The following is a 23758-nucleotide window of genomic DNA, read 5'->3' as shown; positions in this document are numbered from 1 at the left end:
CTACAAATAACAGCCAACCTACAAATAACAGCCTACAAATAACAGCCAACAAATAACAGCCAGCCCACAAATAACAGCCTACAAATAACAGCCAAAAAAAACCAGCCTACAAATAACAGCCAATCTACAAATAACAGCCAACAAATAACAGCCAACAAATAACAACCAACAAATAACAGCCAGCCCACAAATAACAACCTACAAATAACAGCCAACAAATAACAGCCTACAAATAACAGCCAATCTACAAATAACAGCCAACCTACAAATAACAGCCAACAAATAACAGCCAGCCCACAAATAACAACCAACAAATAACAGCCTACAAATAACAGCCTACAAATAACAGCCAACCTACAAATAACAGCCAACAAATAACAGCCAACAAATAACAGCCTACAAATAACAGCCAACCTACAAATAACAGCCAACCTACAAATAACAGCCTACAAATAACAGCCAACAAATAACAGCCAACCTACAAATACAGCCAACAAATAACAGCCAACAAATAACAGCCAACAAATAACAGCCAACCGACAAATAACAGCCAACAAATAACAGCCAACAAATAACAGCCAATCTACAAATAACAGCCAACCTACAAATACAGCCAACAAATAACAGCCAGCCTACAAATACAGCCAACAAATAACAGCCAGCCTACAAATAACAGCCAACAAATAACAGCCAACCTCCAAATACAGCCAACAAATAACAGCCAACAAATAACAGCCAACAAATAACAGCCAACCGACAAATAACAGCCAACAAATAACAGCCAACAAATAACAGCCAACAAATAACAGCCAATCTACAAATAACAGCCAACCTACAAATACAGCCAACAAATAACAGCCAGCCTACAAATAACAGCCAACAAATAACAGCCAACTGTATAATGTGTTTTCCAGGCAATGTGTACGTCCACACTGGACTGTACTCTTGAAGAGGTGAGGTATGGAGTAGGTATGGAGTAGGTATGGAGTATGTATGGAGTATGTATGGAGTATGTATGGAGTATGTATGGAGTAGGTGTGGAGTAGGTATGGAGTAGTATGGAGTATGTATGGAGTAGTATGGAGTAGTATGGAGTAAGTATGGAGTATGTATGGAGTAGTATGGAGTATGTATGGAGTAGTATGGAGTAGTATGGAGTATGTATGGAGTATGTATGGAGTAGGTGTGGAGTAGTATGGAGTATGTATGGAGTATGTATGGAGTAGTATGGAGTAGTATGGAGTATGTGTGGAGTATGTATGGAGTATGTATGGAGTAGGTGTGGAGTAGGTGTGGAGTAGTATGGAGTAGTATGGAGTAGTATGGAGTATGTATGGAGTACGTATGGAGTATGCATGGAGTAGTATGGAGTATGTATGGAGTAGTATGGAGTATGTATGGAGTAGGTATGGAGTATGTATGGAGTATGTATGGAGTATGTATGGAGTAGTATGGAGTAGTATGGAGTAGTATGGAGTAGTATGGAGTATGTATGGAGTATGTATGGAGTAGTATGGAGTAGTATGGAGTATGTATGGAGTATGTATGGAGTATGTATGGAGTATGTATGGAGTATGTATGGAGTAGTATGGAGTAGTATGGAGTATGTATGGAGTATGTATGGAGTAGTATGGAGTAGTATGGAGTAGGTATGGAGTATGTATGGAGTATGTATGGAGTATGTATGGAGTAGTATGGAGTAGTATGGAGTATGTATGGAGTATGTATGGAGTATGTATGGAGTATGTATGGAGTAGTATGGAGTAGTATGGAGTATGTATGGAGTATGTATGGAGTAGTATGGAGTAGTATGGAGTATGTATGGAGTATGTATGGAGTAGTATGGAATAGTATGGAGTAATATGGAGTATGTATGGAGTATGTATGGAGTATGTATGGAGTAGTATGGAGTAGTATGGAGTATGTATGGAGTATGTATGGAGTATGTATGGAGTAGTATGGAGTAGTATGGAGTATGTATGGAGTATGTATGGAGTATGTAAGGAGTATGTATTGAGTATGTATGGAGTATGTATGGAGTATGTATGGAGTATGTATGGAGTAGTATGGAGTAGTATGGAGTATGTACGGAGTAGGTATGGAGTAGTATGGAGTAGTATGGAGTAGTATGGAGTATGTATGGAGTATGTATGGAGTATGTATGGAGTAGTATGGAGTAGTATGGAGTATGTATGGAGTATGTATGGAGTATGTATGGAGTAGTATGGAGTAGTATGGAGTATGCATGGAGTATGTATGGAGTAGGTATGGAGTATGTATGGAGTATGTATGGAGTATGTATGGAGTAGGTATGGAGTAGGTATGGAGTATGTATGGAGTAGTATGGAGTATGTATGGAGTATGTATGGAGTATGTATGGAGTAGTATGGAGTAGTATGGAGTAGTATGGAGTATGTATGGAGTATGTATGGAGTATGTATGGAGTAGGTATGGAGTAGTATGGAGTATGTATGGAGTATGTATGGAGTAGTATGGAGTATGTATGGAGTATGTATGGAGTATGTATGGAGTATGTATGGAGTATGTATGGAGTAGGTATGGAGTAGTATGGAGAATGTATGGAGTAGGTATGGAGTATGTATGGAGTATGTATGGAGTATGTATGGAGTAGGTATGGAGTAGTATGGAGTAGTATGGAGTATGTATGGAGTATGTATGGAGTAGGTGTGGAGTATGTATGGAGTATGTATGGAGTAGGTATGGAGTATGTATGGAGGCCCAGGAGCTCCCGGGGACCACAGCCCCTCCATCGGCCTGGTGATTGATGGGCATACCCTGGGCATGGCCCTGGAGTCAGACCTGGTGGAGCGGTTTGTGGAGCTAGCTCGGCGCTGCCGCTCTGTGCTATGCTGCAGGGTCGCGCCATTACATAAGAGCACCGTGGCTAAGGATGGTTAGGGAGAGACTGAAGGTCATGACCCTGGCTATAGGTAAAGAGATCCCCAGGATGGATCCATGAGAAGTCAATAAGAAAGTGTAATGTACGTATTGTAAACTAAAACAGTTATGTGAACAAATGGAATGTCTTAGGTTTGGGAAGGGTTTAGAATGTCTGTAGATATCCCTTTTAGTGTCTATGGTGTTGTGGTTTTGAAGTCAATCTAAGTATAGCTGATCCTTTCTGTCTATGGTGTTGTGGTTTTAAAGTCAATCTAAGCTGATCCTTTCTGTCTATACTTTTGTGGTTTTAAAGTCAATCTAAGCTGATCCTTTCTGTCTATGGTGTTGTGGTTTTAAAGTCAATCTAAGCTGATCCTTTCTGTCTATGGTGTTGTGGTTTTAAAGTTAATCTAAGTTGATCCTTTCTGTCTATGGTGTTGTGGTTTTAAAGTCAATCTAAGCTGATCCTTTCTGTCTATGGTGTTGTGGTTTTAAAGTCAATCTAAGTTGATCCTTTCTGTCTATGGTGTTGTGGTTTTAAAGTCAATCTAAGTTGATCCTTTCTGTCTATGGTGTTGTGGTTTTAAAGTTAATCTAAGTTGATCCTTTCTGTCTATGGCCTCTGGAATACTTCAGGAGACGATGTGAATGACATGAACATGATCCAAGCAGCTGATGTCGGCGTCGGTATATCGGGACAGGAGGGCAGGTTTGTGTCAGGGCTTTTACTCTGAAGATTCTCTGACATAGCCTGGTCCCAGATCTGTTTGTGCTGTCTTGACAATGACCATGTGATTTGACAAGACAGCACAAACACATCTGGGACCAGGATATGAAAGATTTTGATTCTCTGTCATTCTTAACTAAACCAAACACATGTTGAAGGAGCTGTGTGCGTTTGATTCTCTGTCCTTCTAAACTCAACCAAACACATGTTGAAGGAGCTGTGTGCGTTTGATTCTCTGTCCTTCTAAACTCAACCAAACACATGTTGAAGGAGCTGTGTGCGTTTGATTCTCTGTCCTTCTAAACTCAACCAAACACATGTTGAAGGAGCTGTGTGCGTTTGATTCTCTGTCCTTCTAAACTCAACCAAACACATGTTGAAGGAGCTGTGTGCGTGTGATTCTCTGTCCTTCTAAACTCAACCAAACACATGTTGAAGGAGCTGTGTGCGTTTGATTCTCTGTCCTTCTAAACTCAACCAAACACATGTTGAAGGAGCTGTGTGCGTGTGATTCTCTGTCCTTCTAAACTCAACCAAACACATGTTGAAGGAGCTGTGTGCGTTTGATTCTCTGTCCTTCTAAACTCAACCAAACACATGTTGAAGGAGCTGTGTGCGTTTGATTCTCTGTCCTTCTAAACTCAACCAAACACATGTTGAAGGAGCTGTGTGCGTTTGATTCTCTGTCCTTCTAAACTCAACCAAACACATGTTGAAGGAGCTGTGTGCGTTTGATTCTCTGTCCTTCTAAACTCAACCAAACACATGTTGAAGGAGCTGTGTGCGTGTGATTCTCTGTCCTTCTAAACTCAACCAAACACATGTTGAAGGAGCTGTGTGCGTTTGATTCTCTGTCCTTCTAAACTCAACCAAACACATGTTGAAGGAGCTGTGTGCGTGTGATTCTCTGTCCTTCTAAACTCAACCAAACACATGTTGAAGGAGCTGTGTGCGTTTGATTCTCTGTCCTTCTAAACTCAACCAAACACATGTTGAAGGAGCTGTGTGCGTTTGATTCTCTGTCCTTCTAAACTCAACCAAACACATGTTGAAGGAGCTGTGTGCGTTTGATTCTCTGTCCTTCTAAACTCAACCAAACACATGTTGAAGGAGCTGTGTGCGTTTGATTCTCTGTCCTTCTAAACTCAACCAAACACATGTTGAAGGAGCTGTGTGCGTTTGATTCTCTGTCCTTCTAAACTCAACCAAACACATGTTGAAGGAGCTGTGTGCGTGTGATTCTCTGTCCTTCTAAACTCAACCAAACACATGTTGAAGGAGCTGTGTGCGTGTGATTCTCTGTCCTTCTAAACTCAACCAAACACATGTTGAAGGAGCTGTGTGCGTGTGATTCTCTGTCCTTCTAAACTCAACCAAACACATGTTGAAGGAGCTGTGTGCGTTTGATTCTCTGTCCTTCTAAACTCAACCAAACACATGTTGAAGGAGCTGTGTGCGTGTGATTCTCTGTCCTTCTAAACTCAACCAAACACATGTTGAAGGAGCTGTGTGCGTGTGATTCTCTGTCCTTCTAAACTCAACCAAACACATGTTGAAGGAGCTGTGTGCGTTTGATTTGATTTAGGTTTCATTTGGATACATTCTAGTCCTCATTTGGACTAATCTTCCAAGAGTCCATAACAAATTTTAACATTTCATTTAAAAATACAATGATGTTTTTCTGTTTATCTTCTGTCTGCAGGCTGTCATGGCCAGTGACTTCTCCATCTCCTGTTTTAACCACATGAAGAAATGTATCCTGGTCCACGGTCACTGGTGTTAGGGCAGACTGGCTAACATGGCCACAGAATGTGGTGGGCATTTCACCCCGTCCATTCACCACCAATGCATCACACCAATCTAAACACTGGTGTTGAAAGGTGCCTTACAATCTCTTCCAAGTCAGATATTCTTCTTCTTATTGGTTCAAGGCCCAGTAAGGACTTTGGGCCATTTCTAATCTGTCCCCCAGACCTATGTCAACTTCCTCTTCTGGTACCAGTTCTACTGTGGGTTCTCTGGCATGACCCTGATCCAAACTCTAACCCTAACCCTTAACCCTATCCCTTAACCCTAACCCTAACCCTAACCCTAACTCTAACCTTAACCCTAACTCTATCCCTAACTCTAACCCTAACCCTATCCCTAACCCTAACCCTAACCCTAACCTTAACCCTTAACCCTTAACCCTTAACCCTTAACCCTATCCCTAACCCTATCCCTAGCCCTTAACCCTATCCCTAACTCTAACCTTAACCCTATCCCTAACCCTAACTCTAACCCTAACCCTAACCCTAACTCTAACTCTAACCCTAACCCTTAACCCTATCCCTAACCATTAACCCTATCCCTAACCCTATCCCTAACCCTTAACCCTATCCCTAACCCTATCCCTAACCCTTAACCCTATCCCTAACCCTTAACCCTATCCCTAACTCTAACCTTAACCCTATCCCTATCCCTAACTTTAACCTTAACCCTAACCCTATCCCTATCCCTAACTCTAACCCTAAGCCTTAACCCTATCCCTAACTCTAACGCTAACCCTAACTCTAACCTTAACCCTTAACCCTATCCCTAACTCTAACCTTAACCCTTAACCCTATCCCTAACTCTAACCTTAACCCTTAACCCTATCCCTAACTCTAACCTTAACCCTTAACCCTATCCCTAACCCTAACTCTAACCCTTAACCCTATCCCTAACTCTAACCTTAACCCTTAACCCTATCCCTAACTCTAACCTTAACCCTTAACCCTAACTCTACCCCTAACTCTAACCTTAACCCTTAACCCTAACTCTACCCCTATCTCTAACCCCAACCCTTAACCCTATCCCTAACTCTACCCCTAACTCTAACCCTAACCCTTAACCCTATCCCTAACTCTATCCCTAACTCTATCCCTAACCCTAACCCTAACCCTTAACCCTTAACCCTATCCCTAACTCTAACCTTAACCCTTAACCCTAACCCTAACCCTAACCCTAAACCTAACCCTTAACCCTTAACCCTATCCCTAACCCTAACCCTAACCCTTAAGCCCTAACCCTAACCCTATCCCTAACTCTAACCTTAACCCTTAACCCTTAACCCTTAACCCTTAACCCTATCCCTAACCCTATCCCTAACCCTTAACCCTATCCCTAACCCTATCCCTAACCCTTAACCCTATCCCTAACTCTAACCTTAACCATATCCCTAACTCTAACTCTAACCCTAACCCTAACCCTAACTCTAACCCTAACCCTAACCCTTAACCCTATCCCTAGCCCTATCCCTAACCATTAACCCTATCCCTAACCCTATCCCTAACCCTTAACCCTATCCCTAACCCTATCCCTAACCCTTAACCCTATCCCTAACCCTATCCCTAACCCTTAACCCTATCCCGTAACCCTATCCTTTAACCCTTAACCCTATCCCTAACCCTATCCCTAACCCTTAACCCTATCGCTTAACCCTATCCCCTAACCCTTAACCCTTAACCCTAACCCTATCCCTAACCCTTAACCCTATCCCTAACCCTATCCCTAACCCTAACCCTAACCCTTAACCCTATCCCTTAACCCTATCCCTTAACCCTTAACCCTTAACCCTTAACCCTAACCCTATCCCTTAACCCGTAACCCTATGCCTAACCCTATCCCTAACCCTTAACCCTATCCCTTAACCCTTAACCCTAGCCCTAACTCTAACCTTAACCCTCAACCCTATCCCTAACTCTAACCTTAACCCTTAACCCTAACCCTAACCCTAACTCTATCCCTAACCTTAACCCTTAACCCTTAACCCTAACCCTATCCCTAACTCTAACCTTAACTCTATGTTCTATCCCCAGACTTATGTCAACATCCTCTTCTGGTACCAGTTCTGCTGTGGTTTCTCAGGGACGTCCATGATTGACATCTGGCTGATAATCTTCTTCAACCTCTTCTTCACCTCCGCCCCGCCCATCATGTTCGGAGTGATGGACAGAAACTTTGCCACAGAGACGCTGCTGGGCCTCCCAGAGCTGTACAGGAGTGGCCAAGGGTCAGAGGTCAGTGTTTAATGGGTTAGGGGTCAGAGGTCAGGGTGTCACAACTAATTTCTATCGGTGAGAAGATGCTTGCTGTGTCGATATTAGTGTTGGTGGTGAGACCCCAATGTGTAATGTCTGTAAATAGATGAGTACTTTATTGCGTATCTCTTTAGGCTAAAATGTGTGTCTCTGATTTCAGGGATATAATCACTTTACATTTTGGATCGCCATGCTGGGCGTCTTCTATCAAAGTCTGGTTTGCTTCTTCATTCCATTTTGGGTAAGAATGACACTCAAAAAACTGTACAGTCACCTCTAATAGCTTGTATAATTTGGCAATTTCAGTGGACAATATCGTTTTCAAAACAAATGTCAAATATAATGAGTTAATTGTCACTTTTCCAGACCTACCATGGATCAGACATAGACATCTACACGTTTGGAACTCCTATTAACACTGTGTCTTTATTCACAATCCTTCTGCATCTGGCCATAGAGATCAAAACCTGGGTGAGTCACATCTGGTTTTAGTGAGCGAGCAACGGCTCTCAGCTATGGTCAAAATACTTTTTAATACACTCTAACTTTTCATTCCCAACCCCATTCATATCTGATATATCTGTTCATAACCATTCATATCTGTTATAGCTGTTCATAACCATCCATTCATATCTGTTATATCTATTCATAACCATTCATATCTGTTATATCTATTCCTAACCATTCATATCTGTTATATCTGTTCATAACCATTCATATCTGTTATATCTGTTCATAACCATTCATATCTGTTATATCTATTCATAACCATTCATATTTGTTTGTTGATCTTGTCTTGTTTACTTCTCTACCCATGTGTTATTGCTAATGTATTAACCCCATGTGTTATTGATAATGTGTTACTGATAATATATTAACCCATGTGTTATTGATAATATATTAACCCATGTGTTATTGATAATGTGTTAACCCATGTGTTATTGATAATGTTTTAACCCATGCGTTATTGATAATGTATTAACCCATGTGTTATTGATAATATATTAACCCATGTGTTATTGATAATGTATTAACCCATGTGTTATTGATAATATATTAACCCATGTGTTATTGATAATGTATTAACCCATGTGTTATTGATAATGTGTTATTGATAATGTATTAACCCATGTGTTATTGATAATGTGTTATTGATAATATATTAACCCATGTGTTATTGATAATGTATTAACCCATGTGTTATTGATAATGTATTAACCCATGTGTTATTGATAATACAGTATATTAACCCATGTGTTATTGATAATACAGTATATTATCCCATGTGTTAATGATAATGTGTTAACCCATGTGTTATTGATAATATAGTATATTAACCCATGCGTTATTGATAATGTATTAACCCATGAATTATTCCTCCTCTAGACTGTAGTCCACTGGGTGATCATGCTGGGTAGTGTATCTCTGTACTTCATGGTGACCCTGGTCTACAGTGCTGTCTGTGTGTATCAGTTGTAATCCACCATCAGACCCCTACTGGATCTTACAGCAGCAAATGACTGACCCCATGTTTTACCTGGTCTGTGTCATCACTACTGTGTTCGCCCTGCTGCCCAGGTAAACATAACATTACTATAGTACTATATAGCATTTATATGTTATACTGTATATCTACAACTGAGTCATGCAGCAACAACAGACAGTCTACCTGGTCTGTGTCATCACTGCTGTGGATCGCCCTGTACATAGTAATGTACATTAAACTATATAATTACTTTAGCATATATATATAGCTGTATTTCAATAGAAACCCTGAAAGGAGCTAGACTGTAGAAGGAAGTCGTACTAATTTACACCATCATTTCTGCGGTGGCACTGTTACTGCTACCTGGCTAGCAGGGGGGGTTCAAGCTATGGATTTATTTATTTATTTACAAATAGTATTTGTCTTGGATCTTCCCTGGACTCCCTGAACGAGTGTTGGCTAGAGAGAGAGAGAGAGAGAGAGAGAGAGAATTGGACTGATATTAAATTAAATGATAATCAGATTAACTGAGTTGATCATGAAGAGAGATATGATGGGCACAAAGCCCTTGATGACAATTATTTAGGGCCTCATTTCATTAGTTAAATTAGTCCTTAATGACAGTAATTCAGGGCCTCATTTCATTAGTTAAATTAGTCCTTAATAACAGTAATTCAGGGCCTCATTTCATTAGTTAAATTAGTCCTTAATAACAGTAATTCAGGGCCTCATTTCATTAGTTAAATTAGTCCTTAATGACAGTAATTCAGGGACAGGCCTTATTTCATTAGTTGAATTAGGCCTTAATAACAGTCATTCAGGGCCTCATTTCATTAGTTACATTATAATATTGATGTCTACATTTCTCTGTAGGTCAGTGCAGATGCTGAAAAGATCAGGGGTGTGTTGCGGCTCAGTCAGCCTCTCTTCTCTCTGAGTTGAATCCATGCCCCTGAACGAGCTTCATATTCACAGTCTTGACACACACACACACGCGCGCACACACGCACACGCACACGCGCACACACACACACGCACACAGAACTCAGAACGAGCGTCGTGTTCACAATGCTCTGATTTACATCAAATGGGCACATATTTTATACTGGCCTGCTTTCCCTCCACCACCACCATTACCACACCATCTCTCTCTCTCTCCCCCAGGTACACATACCGTGTGCTGATTAACACAGTAGCCCCCTCCCCCATCATACGGGCTAGGCATCTGGAGCGACTGGACCCCACCACCAAGGAACAGTGGATCAGGGAGTGGAGGGGGCTCAGGGGAGAGAGCAGATGGGGGGTGGGCGCCGGAATAGACCCAGAAACAGGAGCCTTCTCTGGGCAATCAATGTCACCACTGCCTCACCATCATCCACCTTGGGACTCTTCTCCTCAGAGCACAGTTCGGTTTGAACTCCAACAACAACCAATTGAGACATCACAGAAAGTGACATCATGATGAACGTCATCACCAAGAGATCTCTGAACCCCTTTCTGTCTTGAGAACCTGGGGGATCCTGGGAAAACCTGGGCGATTCTGGGAGAACCTGGGGGATCCTGGGAGAACCTGGGGGATCCTGGAAGAACCTGGGGGATCCTGGAAGAACCTGGGGGATCCTGGGAAAACCTGGGTGATTCTGGGAGAACCTGGGGGATCCTGGGAAAACCTGGGCGATTCTGGGAGAACCTGGGCGATTCTGGGAGAACCTGGGGGATCCTGGAAGAACCTGGGGGATCCAAGGGGAACCTTTAGTACATCACACACAGGAGCAATGAAGAATGAATTATATTTATTACAATGTCATTTTGACAAAGATGGGACTGATTATCTATATATTGTTGAACTGGCTCATATCTGGATATGTGCTCCAGTGTGCAATAAGGATGATTAATGAAGTGATGTGATGATAATGATGTCCAAAAAGCTATATTTGTATAATGACGCAAAGTATCACCGCTTCTGTCTGTCTTCTGGTGTTAAATGCTGTGTCAAGTTTCCATTGTACTTGAATACTAAAATATACCACAGACAGAGAGGCACCTCTCTTCACTCTCCACTTCCCCTCAGAACAAGGGATGCACCACTCTCCTCTCTCCACTTCCCCTCAGAACAAGGGATGCACCACTCTCCTCTCTCCACTCCCCTCAGAACAAGGGAGGCCCCACTCTTCTCTCTCCACTCCCCTCAGAACAAGGGAGGCCCCACTCTTCTCTCTCCACTTCCCTCAGAACAAGGGAGGCCCCACTCTTCTCTCTCCACTTCCCCTCAGAACAAGGGAGGCACCACTCTTCTCTCTCCACTTCCCTCAGAACAAGGGAGGCTCCACTCTTCTCTCTCCACTTCCCCTCAGAACAAGGGAGGCTTTACTCTTCTCTCTCCACTTCCCCTCAGAACAAGGGAGGCACCACTCTTCTCTCTCCACTTCCCCTCAGAACAAGGGAGGCACCACTCTTCTCTCTCCACTTCCCCTCAGAACAAGGGAGGCTCCACTCTTCTCTCTCCACTTCCCCTCAGAACAAGGGAGGCACCACTCTTCTCTCTCCACTTCCCCTCAGAACAAGGGAGGCACCACTCTTCTCTCTCCACTTCCCCTCAGAACAAGGGAGGCTCCACTCTTCTCTCTCCACTTCCCCTCAGAACAAGGGAGGCACCACTCTTCTCTCTCCACTTCCCTCAGAACAAGGGAGGCTCCACTCTTCTCTCTCCACTTCCCTTAGGAAACACATTAGCCTGTTACTCTACTGATGGTTTTCAGAGCACACTGATAACCCAATCAGTCTCGCCTCTCTTCCCACCCTGCACCGTCCACCCCATCCTTACACCCCTCTCCAAAAAACAACCTCCACTTTTCCAGAACAAAGCACTTAGTATGTTTTATTTAAACTTCCCCTGCCTCACCTAGGCTGCTTTGCGTCATTAATGGCTCTGTATTCCCTATATAGTGCACTACTTTTGGCACCCTATGGTCCCTGGTCAAAAGTAGTGGACTATGTATGGAATAGGGAGCCATTTGGGACACACCCAGACCTAGACACCTGAGAGTAATTTGCTCAATGGACAGACGCTCCAAATCCCATCCCATCACCTCTCGCTCTGTGGCCACAGACACACCGTACCATAACTCACGTGTCCCTGTCCAACTCCCAAGCTACCCATCATGACGTAGTTGGTACACTGCAGATGGTGCATCATGTAGTGGCGTTTTCAGTTCACAGACATCGGTCCAAATGGCACCCTACTACTTTTGACCAGGGCCCTATCTGGTCAGAAGTAGTGGACTGTGTATGCATTAGGGTAACATTAGGAACACAGATCATGTGTCTAGAATTTAGAACATGTGGAACACAGTTCATGTGTCTAGAATTTAGAACATGTGGAACACAGTTCATGTGTCAGAATTTAGAACATTTAGAACACAGTTCATGTGTCTAGAATTTAGAACATGTGGAACACAGTTCATGTGTCTAGAATTTAGAACATTTAGAACACAGTTCATGTGTCTAGAATTTAGAACATGTGGAACACAGTTCATGTGTCTAGAATTTAGAACATTTAGAACACAGTTCATGTGTCTAGAATTTAGAACATTTAGAACACAGTTCATGTGTCTAGAATTTAGAACATTTATAACACAGTTCATGTGTCTAGAATTTAGAACATTTAGAACACAGTTCATGTGTCTAGAATTTAGAACATGTGGAACACAGTTCATGTGTCTAGAATTTAGAACATGTGGAACACAGTTCATGTGTCTAGAATTTAGAACATTTAGAACATGTGGAACACAGTTCATGTGTCTAGAATTTAGAACATTTAGATCACAGTTCATGTGTCTAGAATTTAGAACATGTGGAACACAGTTCGTGTGTCTAGAATTTAGAACATGTGGAACACAGTTCATGTGTCTAGAATTTAGAACATTTAGAACACAGTTCATGTGTCTAGAATTTAGAACATGTGGAACACAGTTCATGTGTCTAGAATTTAGAACATTTAGAACATGTGGAACACAGTTCATGTGTCTAGAATTTAGAACATTTAGAACACAGTTCATGTGTCTAGGATTTAGAACATGTGGAACACAGTTCATGTGTCTAGAATTTAGAGCATGTGGAACACAGTTCATGTGTCTAGAATTTAGAACATTTAGAACATGTGGAACACAGTTCATGTGTCTAGAATTTAGAACATTTAGAACACAGTTCATGTGTCTAGAATTTAGAACATTTAGAACACAGTTCATGTGTCTAGAATTTAGAACATTTAGAACACAGTTCATGTGTCTAGAATTTAGAACATTTAGAACACAGTTCATGTGTCTAGAATTTAGAACATTTAGAACACAGTTCATGTGTCTAGAATTTAGAACATTTAGAACACAGTTCATGTGTCTAGAATTTAGAACATTTAGAACACAGTTCATGTGTCAGAATTTAGAACATGTGGAACACAGTTCATGTGTCTAGAATTTAGAACATTTAGAACACAGTTCATGTGTCAGAATTTAGAACATTTAGAACACAGTTCATGTGTCTAGAATTTAGAACATTTAGAACACAGTTCATGTGTCTAGAATTTAGAACATTTAGAACACAGTTCATGTGTCTAGAATTTAGAACATTTAGAACACAGTTCATGTGTCTAGAATTTAGAACATGTGGAACACAGTTCATGTGTCTAGAATTTAGAACATTTAGAACACAGTTCATGTGTCAGAATTTAGAACATTTAGAACACAGTTCATGTGTCTAGAATTTAGAACATTTAGAACACAGTTCATGTGTCTAGAATTTAGAACATTTAGAACAGTACTGTACAAAGGTGTCAGGATGAGAACACCAAATCGTAATAAGTCTGGCCTGTCTGAAATTCAATGTCAATTCCTCTATATAGATTATTTGATAATATTACAAAAATAAACCCACATATCGAATAAATCGATCGAGGTCGAGTAAATATGACATTTTTACATTTGAGATTTGTACATGGGATGTGATCACCCATATATGTATAAATCAAAGAAAGAGAAACGTCATGGGAAGGAACATATAAATGATCAAGTTCATGTTCAGCATTTGTGTAATTCAAGTGGCTTCTGGTGAAAAGGTCTAGCTGTGATTCCATTGGTCAAATTCATTATATTGTCTGTTTATACAACGTCCTGGCCTTCTCTACTGCTTCCTTCTTAGAACGGTTCTGCTCTCTAGTGGTTGATGTGGGAACTGCAACGAGGTTATTTGAGAATTGGGACAATGTCACGGATGTTTCATCTCATGTTTGCTGATGGGGGTGTTACAATACTATACATAGCCCACAAACAACACACACCATGATTCATTCATTAAAAGTGTGGTGCATGGAGGCCGTTGCCATGGTAAAACTGACAAACGTGCAATCTCTGATCTGAGTGTAATTTGATGCCATAGGTCTACTACTGTAGCCTTTGTGTGGAATAGCTCAAATGTCTTATAATTACAATTAAACAGTCAACCTTACAGTTCTCACTGCAAGAATTACAGGACCCATAGTAAATGGAAAATATTTAATTTATTTTTCATAAAATCTTGAAAAGGTGAAGTCCCCAGGAAATACAATATGAGTGAAACTAGGCCACATACACATAGTATTGTATGGTGTTGCCAAACCATCACGTTCCTTTATAATCGCACATAAAACGCAGCTGCACAGGAGTTCTACATCCTGTTGTTGTTTTACATTTTCACGAAGAATCAACAGCTGCTAGGCCTCTAGAATCCCTTCCTAGTCAACGCGTGGCACACTTTACCATAATACAGTCATCATATAATACACCTGAATATTAGACAACTGTTGATAAAGCCTCCCCTTTTAATCAGACAAATATAAAACATATTTAAATATTTGCAAGTATTATGATACTATTTGAGCCAGCAATATGTAGACGCACAAAGTAACTCAGTCCACAATGAACGTATAAAAAACAGTATTTTGGTTGAATCAGAGCAACGAATTCCTAATAAACATGTTATACAAAAACACGACTCGTTTGTAATCATCCCCTCCTCCAGATCATTACCAGGTGGTCTGGCCTCATCCCCTCCTCCAGATCATTACCAGGTGGTCTGGCCTCATCCCCTCCTCCAGATCATTACCAGGTGGTCTGGCCACACCCCCTCCTCCAGATCATTACCAGGCTGGCCGGCCTCATCCCCTCCTCCAGATCATTACCAGCTGGTCTGGCCTCATCCCATCCTCCAGATCATTACCAGCTGGTCTGGCCTCATCCCCTCCTCCAGATCATTACCAGGTGGTCTGGCCTCATCCCCTCCTCCAGATCAACAACAGAGAGACATTCTTTCTCAATCTGTGCCTATCTTTGTTCTGTCTGAGTGAATGTTTTGGAGGCAAATGCAACAGGTTGTTCTTTCTGTAGAAGGGCTTTGCCTGAACCTGTATCACTAGCATCACACTGCAGGGTGACTTCCTCATTCAGGTCATAGTATTCAAGCACTTGGTGTTGTGTGACTGACTGTTTGATGGTCTCAACTGCTACATCACGCTACAGTATCCAATTCCAGTCACTCAAATCAAAGTTTATTTGTCATGTGCGCTGAATACAACAGTGAAATGCTTACAATGTCCTTGTCAGTCAGTGTTCTGAGCAGCTCACACACATCAGATAGGCGGGGCATGAATTTAGCAAGAGAGTTCACAAACCCCAACAGCCGCTGAAGTAACTTTGACGTCAGTCGGAGGACCCATGTTCTGAATGGCTGTTATTTTCTATGGGTCAGGGCGAAAGCCCTTTAGTGGTGAGAGGATGACCCATGTTCTGAATGGCTGTTATTTTCTCTGGGTAAGGGCGAAAGCCCGTTAGTGGTGAGAGGATGACCCATGTATGTCACACTCGGCAGCTTTAACCGGAGTTTATTTTTGTTGACATCTTTTGCTCTCTGCAGGAGAGCCGTGAGATGTCTGCGATGATCTGCCATCGCCCTTTTCGTGTGTGTCACCACAACCATACAGTAGAATGTCATCTGCGATCACACTCATTTTAGTCCCTGCAGTGCTTCACACTGTCTGCACTGGTATTCTTCAGCTGCTGGCTTGATTCCAAACGGCATTCTCAGCCATCTATATCTAACTACAGGTGTCCAGAAAGTTGTTAGATAGCTGCCCACTTCATCAAGTTTGACTTGCCAATATCCATATTTGGCACTGAGTACTGAGAATACCTCTGCATTTGATTTCTCTGGTAGCCGGGTGGCGCATCTAGGGGGGGGGGGTATTGTCACGCCTGCTCCTGCTCTTCCCCCCTGGTGCTCAAGGGCGCCAAGCTCCCCAGCATTGCGCACTCCTGCCACCATCATTACGCACTCCTGCCACCATCATTACGCACTCCTGCCTTCCCCCTGTCACGCGCATCAGCGATTATTGGACTCACCTGGACTCAATTTCCTCTGTCATTACCTTCCCTATATATGTCTGGATCCTCACTCTGTTCCCTGCTTCAGCATTAATTGTTGTTTGTCTTTGTCTACCCGTGTGCTGACACTGTTCCTGTCCTGTTACCTGTCTGTTCCTCATTAAATGTTCAACTCCCGTACCAGCTTCTCATCTCTGGGGTCGGTCCTTATAGCATCTGGAAGTGTGATCTCAGTAAGGCTTCGTTGAGTGCACTGGGCTCCATGCATATTGGTAGTTAATCAGGTTTTTCAATGACAACCATGCTGTTAATCCAGGGTGTAGGCTCTGTGACTTTCGTGATAATGTCTGCATTGTACATATATGGCCTTTGTGATCCTTTCTCTTTAGGTATCCGTCTTGGTAGCTGCTGCACCGGCCGGGCTGCATTGTCTACTTCTAGGTGTGGCTCTCCAGGAAGGCAGCCAAGCCCATCCAACATGTCCTTGTACTTGGAGTTGATCTCCTCAGTTGTCATGACGACCTCAGTGGATGTGGTGCTTCGGGTGTTGACAGTGATGAAACACATGGCTGTGGTTCACATGACCTGAAATTTGATAAGAAACCTTTTTTTCATCATGGTCTGTTTTGAGATTGCATTCTCCTGTTGTCTTTATCAGTGTGACGTCACATAGCTTGAGTGGAGCTTCGCTGGGTAGGAGTACTGGATTGCCGTCTTACGTGACTTGCTGTAGGTCCCCATAGCTTGTGACATTCACTGTTGATCCTGTGTCTAGATGACATTTAATTGTATGGCTGGGTCATGTGTCAAAGGCTCGTCACTGATTGGAGCTTAAGGTTATTTAACCATTTGTTTTGTCTTGCTTTCCACAGAATTAACCTATCACATTGCCTCTGTTGTTTGGTCATTTGACTCATTATCTTCCTCTACTAGATTGAGTTGAGGTCTGTGTTGTGCTGGTTTACAAAGTGGTTTTGTTTGCCACATGCTTTACAGGTGACACCATATGCTGGGCATTTGGCTTTGGCGTGTACTGAACCACAGTAATGACAGGGTCAGGTTCAGAATCAAACAGTTGTTTGGCATTCTATGTTTCGTATTATCCCCTGTAAACTCTCTGTTTACTATCATATGTTTGGCGTTTTTAATTCTGAACGTTGCTCACGGGAGGTATAATGTACTGGTTCACCTCCATCAGTTTTTCTGATTTGCCTTTGTGCTTGTTCACTTGAAGGACACATCAATAGCTTTGTTCAGTGTGAGGTTCGGTTCTCTGAGAATGCGTGCTCGCCCAGCTATATTTTTAGTGCCTTTGACAAGCCTGTCACGGACTAGTTCCCCTCGTAATGCGCCAAATTCACGTGTTTGCTAGCTTTCTCAGATTTGCAATTTGCTGCTCTGTTGTTTCACATTGACTTTGTTGACAAATATTAAACACGTACCTCTCCTAGATCACATTCCTGGATGGCTCAAACTGTTTCTGTAGCGTCTCTATCATTTTTACCAGGTCAGTTCTCTCTGCTTCAGGCAAGATGGAGCCCACAGAGATGGTCGCCTCTCGTCTAGTCCTTAGGAAACTACACAGTATTTGTTTTTTTAATGTATTATTTTTTACATTGTTAGCCAATAAAATCTTAAGTGTTGTTACATACAGCCGGGAAGAACTATTGGATATCAGAGCGAAGTTGTCACGGCTGTCTTCGTCCTCATCTGACGAGGAGAAGCGAGAAGGATCAGAGGACCAATACGCAGCGTTGTAAGTGTTCGTCATTTTAATTGAAAAAACTGAACACTACAAAACAACAAAATGACAACCGTGAAGCTAATAAACAATAGTGCTGACACAAACACTACACATAGACAATCACCCACAACCCACAATGACAAAACAGGCTACCTAGATATGGTTCCCAATCAGAGACAACGACTAACACCTGCCTCTGATTGAGAACCATATCAGGCCAAACACAGAAACAGACAAACTAGACATCCAACATAGAATGCCCACTCAGACCACACCCTGACCAAACAAACCTAAAAACATACAGAGCAAACTATGGTCAAGGCGTGACAGAAGTCAACTTACCAACATTACGACCAGAAATATGACTTTCCCAAAGAGGATCCTTTGTTCGCACCACCACCCAGGACATTGGATCTAATCCCAGAGGCCGACCCAAAACAACGTCGTTGCAAAAAAGGTAGACAGAGCGGCCTCCTGGTCAGACTTTAAAGGCATCCACACCACCCACCGCTTCCCAGTACATTACTCCCCAATGTCCAGTCTCTAGACAACAAGGTAGACTAAATTAGGGCAAGGGTTGCCTTCCAGAGAGACATCAGAGATTGTAACATTCTCTGTTTCACGGAAACATGGCTGTCTCGGGATACGTTGTCGGAGTCGGTACAGCCACCGGGATTCTTCATGTGTCGTGCCAACAGAGATAAACATCTATCTGGGAAGAAGAAGGGCAGAGGTGTATTCCTCATGATTAATGACTCATGGTGTAATCATATCAACATACAGGAACTCAAGTCAAATGCTGACCATATTATCTCCCAAGAGAATTCTCGTCGGTGATTGTAACAGCCGTGTATAGCCCACCTCAAGCCGATACATCATAGGCCCTTAAGGAACATCACTGGACTCTATGCAAACTAGAAACCATACATCCTGAGGCTGCATTTATTGTAGATGGACATTTTAACAAAGCAAATTTGAGAACAAGGCTACCTAAATTCTATCAGCATATTGATTGTAGCACTCGTGCAGGCAATACACTGGATCACTGCTACTCTAACTTCCGCGATGCATACAAGGCCATCCCCCGCCCTCCCTTCAGCAAATCGGACAACGACTTCATTTTGTTCCTACAGTCCTATTTGCAGAAACTCAAACAGGATGTACCCATGACAAGACTATTCAACGCTGGTCTGACCAAATGGAATCCACGCTTCAAGATTGTTTTGATCAAGCGAACTGGGAAATGTTCTGGGCAGCCTCAGAGAATAATATTGATTTATATGCTGATTCGGTGAGTGAGTTTATAAGTCCATTGGAGATGTTGTACCCACTATGACCATTACAACCTACCCTAACCAGAAACTGTGGATAGATTGCGGCGTTCGGGCATAACTAAAAGCACAAACCATTGCATTCAACCATGGAAAGATGACTGGGAATATGGCCGAAAATAAACAGTGTGGTTATTCTCTCCGCAAGGCAATCAAACAAGAGAAATGACGATATAGGGACAAAGTGGAGTCGCAATGTGACCAGCCACGTCATGGACACTGACGTCTTGCTTCCAGACAAATTAAAAACCTTCTTTGCCCGCTTTGAGGATAATACAGTGCCACCGACGCGGCCCGCTACCATGTACTGCTGGGCCCCACTCTCCTACTCTGTGGCCGACGAAAATAAGACATTTAAACGCATTAACCCTCGCAAGGCTGCCGGCCTAGACGGTATCCCTGGCCGAGTCCTCAAAGCATGCACAGACCAGCTCGCTGGTGTATTTACGGACATATTCAATTGCTGCCTATCCCAGTCTGCTGTTCCCACATGCTTCAAGATGGCCACCATTGTTCCTGTACCCAAAAAGGCACAGATAACTGAACTAAATGACTACCGCCCCGTAGCACTCACTTCTGTCATCATGAAGTCATTTGAGAGGCTAGTCAAGGATAATATCACCTCCACCTTACCTGCCACCTTAGACCCACCTTAGACCCAATTTGCATACCACCGCAATAGGTCCACAGACGATGCAATCGCCATCACACTGCACACTGCCCTATCCAATCTGGACAAGAGGAATACCTATGTGAGAATGCTGTTCATTGATTACGGCTCAGCATTTAACACCATAGTACCCTGCGAGCTCATCATTAAGCTTGAGGCCTTCGGTCTCAACCCCGCCTTGTGCAACTGGGTCCTGGACTTTCTGATAGGCCGCCTCCAGGTGGTGAAGGTAGGAAGCAACATCTCCACTTCGCTGATCCTCAACACTGGGGCCCCACAAGGGTGTGTTCTCAGCCTCCTCCTGTACTTCCTGTTCACCCATGACCATGTGGCCACGCACGCCTCCAACTCAATCATTAAGTTTGCAGACGACACAAAAGTAGTGGGCTTGATTACAAACAATGACGAGACAGCCTACAGGGAGGAGGTGAGGGCACTCGGAGTGTGTTGCTGGGAAAACAACCTCTCACTCAACGTCAACAAAACTAAGGAGATGGAGACGGGGCAGCAGTGGAGAAGGTGGACAGTTTTAAGTCCCTCTGCTTAACACATCACAGACAAACTGAAATGGTCCACCCACACAGACAGTGTGGTGAAGAAGTCGCAACAGCACCTTTTCAACCTCAGGAGGCTGAAGAAATTTGGCTTGGCATCTAAAACCCTCCCAATCTTTTAAAAATGCACAATTGAGAGCATTCCGTCGGGGCTGTATCACCGCCTTGTAGGGCAACTGCCGCAAGGCTCTCCAGAGGGTGGTGCGGTCTGCACAATGCATCACTACCTGCCCTCCAGGACACCTACAGCACCCGATGTCACAGGAAGACCAAAAAGATTATCAAGGACATCAACCACCCGAGCGACTGCCTGTTCACCCCGCTACCATCCAGAAGGCGAGGTCAGTACAGGTGCATCAAACCTGGGATTGAGATACTGAAAAACAGCTTCTGTCTCAAGGCCTTCAGACTGTTAAATAGCCATCACTAACACAGAGACAGACTACATACAGACTCAAAATAATTGGCCACTTGATAAATGGAACACCAGTCACTTTAATAATGCAACTTTAATAATGTTTACATATCTTGCATTACTCATCTCAAAAGTGTAAACTGTATGTTATACCATATGCCGCTCGGTCATTATACTGTTACAATCGCTTATCCACATATTTATATGTACATATTCTTATTTCATCCCTTTAGATTTGTGTGTATTTGGTAGTTTCTTGGACATTTCTTTCCCCATCAAGGTTAGCAGAGTTGCTATGCGGACTGTTGCTTCCTTTTTGTCCAGACCGGTAGCTATGGCCTTACTGAAGAGCTCAGTAACTTTCAACGTGGCACCGTCATAGGATGCCACCTTTCCAACAAGTCAGTTTGTCAAATATCTGCCCTGCTAGAGCTGCCCCGGTCAACTGTAAGTGCTGTTATTGTGAAGTGGAAACATCTAGGAGCAACAACGGCTCAGCCGTGAAGTAGTAGGCCACACAAGCTCACAGAACGGGACCACCAAGTGCTGTATCACGTAGCACGTAAAAAATTGTCTGTCCTCGGTTGCGACACTCACTACAGAGTTCCAAACTGCCTCTGGAAGCAACATCAGCACAAGAACTGTTCGTTGGGAGCTTCATGAAATGGGTTTCCATGGCCAAGCAGCTGCACACAAGCTTAAGATCACCATGTGCAATGCCAAGCGTCGGCTGCAGTGTGTGTGTATATATACAGTGGGGAGAACAAGTATTTGATACACTGCCTATTTTGCAGGTTTTCCTACTTACAAAGCATGTAGAGGTCTGTAATTTTTATCATAGGTACACTTCAACTGTGAGAGACGGAATGATCATGAGGAAGGTGAGGGATCAGCTCAGAACTACACGGCAGGACCTGGTCAATGACCTGAAGAGAGCTGCGACCACAGTCTCAAAGAAAACCATTAGTAACACACTACGCCGTCATGGATTAAAATTCTGCAGCGCACGCAAGGTCCCCCTGCTCAAGCCAGCGCATGTCCAGGCCTGTCTGAAGTTTGCCCATGACCATCTGGATGATCCAGAGGAGGAATGGGAGAAGGTCATGTGGTCTGATGAGACAAAAATAGAGCTTTTTGGTCTAAACTCCACTCGCCGTGTTTGGAGGAAGAAGGATGAGTACAACCCCAAGAACACCATCCCAACCGTGAGGCATGGAGGTGGAAACATCATTCTTTGGGGACGATTTTCTGCAAAGGGGACAGGACGACTGCACCGTATTGAGGGGAGGATGGATGGGGCCATGTATCGTGAGATCTTGGCCAACAACCTCCTTCCCTCAGTAAGAGCATTGAAGATGGGTCGTGGCTGGGTCTTCCAGCATGACAACGACCCGAAACAGACAGCCAGGGCAACTAAGGAGTGGCTCCGTAAGAAGCATCTCAAGGTCCTGGAGTGAGCTAGCCAGTCTCCAGACCTGAACCCAATAGAACATCTTTGGAGGGAGCTGAAAGTCTGTATTGCCCAGCGACAGCTATATATATATATATATATATATATATATATATATATATATATATATATATATAGCAATAGAAAAGTATATATACAGTGTGTGCAAATGAAGTAAGATTAGGGAGGTAAGGCAATAAATAGGCCATAGTGGCGGAATAATTACAATATAGCAATTAAACACGAGTGATAGATGTGCAGAAGATGCATGTGCAAGTAGAGATACTGGGGTGCAAAGGAGCAAAAAATAAATAAAACAATATGGGGATAAGGTAGTTGGGTGGGCTATTTACAGATGGGCTCTGTATAGATGCAATGATCTGTAAGCTTCTCTGACAGCTGATGCTTAAAGTTAATGAGGGAGATATGCATCTCCAGCTTCAGCAATTTTTTTGCAATTCGTTCCAGTCATCGGCAGCAGAGAACTGTAAGAAAAGGCGGCCAAAGGAGGAGTTGGCTTTGGGGGTGACCAGTGAAACGTACCTGCTGGAGCTTGTGCTACGGGTGGGTGCTGCTATGGTGAACAGTGAGCTGAGATAAGACGGGGCTTTACTTAGCAAAGATTTATAGATGACCTGGAGCCAGTGGGTTTGGCGACAAATATGAAGCGAGGGCCAGCCAACGAGAGCATACAGGTCACAGTGGTGGGTAATATATATGGCTTTGGTGACAAAACGGATGGCACTGTGAAAGACTTCATGCAATTTGCTGAGTAGAGTTTTGGAGGCTATTTTGTAAAGGACACCACCATCCATAACCTGACTAGACCCAGCCTCATCTACACCACCATTCATAACCTGACTAGACCCAGTCTCATCTACACCACCATCCATAACCTGACTAGACCCAGCCTCATCTACACCACCATCCATAACCTGACTAGACCCAGCCTCATCTACACCACCATCTATAACCTGCCTAGACCCAGCCTCATCTACACCATCCATAAC

The 23758-nt window shown here is 43.1% G+C and overlaps 1 protein-coding gene across 1 annotated transcript in view; it reads left to right on the top strand.

The window, feature by feature from the left end:
* LOC139390491 (ATPase phospholipid transporting 10B) overlaps positions 1-10637 on the top strand; it is a 42550-nt gene extending 31913 nt beyond the window's left edge. Inside the window, 11 exon segments of the mRNA XM_071137622.1 lie at positions 915-958; positions 2727-2910; positions 2912-2951; positions 3538-3614; positions 5331-5426; positions 7438-7668; positions 7850-7930; positions 8056-8160; positions 9076-9159; positions 9161-9267; positions 10340-10637. Of these exon segments, the coding sequence (XP_070993723.1) occupies positions 915-958; positions 2727-2910; positions 2912-2951; positions 3538-3614; positions 5331-5426; positions 7438-7668; positions 7850-7930; positions 8056-8160; positions 9076-9159; positions 9161-9267; positions 10340-10637 (1347 nt within the window).
* The last annotated feature ends 13121 nt before the right edge of the window (positions 10638-23758 follow it).

The sequence above is a fragment of the Oncorhynchus clarkii genome, chromosome 31 (assembly GCF_045791955.1).
Source record: "Oncorhynchus clarkii lewisi isolate Uvic-CL-2024 chromosome 31, UVic_Ocla_1.0, whole genome shotgun sequence".
NCBI lineage: Eukaryota > Metazoa > Chordata > Actinopteri > Salmoniformes > Salmonidae > Oncorhynchus > Oncorhynchus clarkii.
The sequence above is the reverse complement of the archived record's forward strand: the minus strand, read 5'-3'. Positions and strand labels throughout refer to the sequence as shown.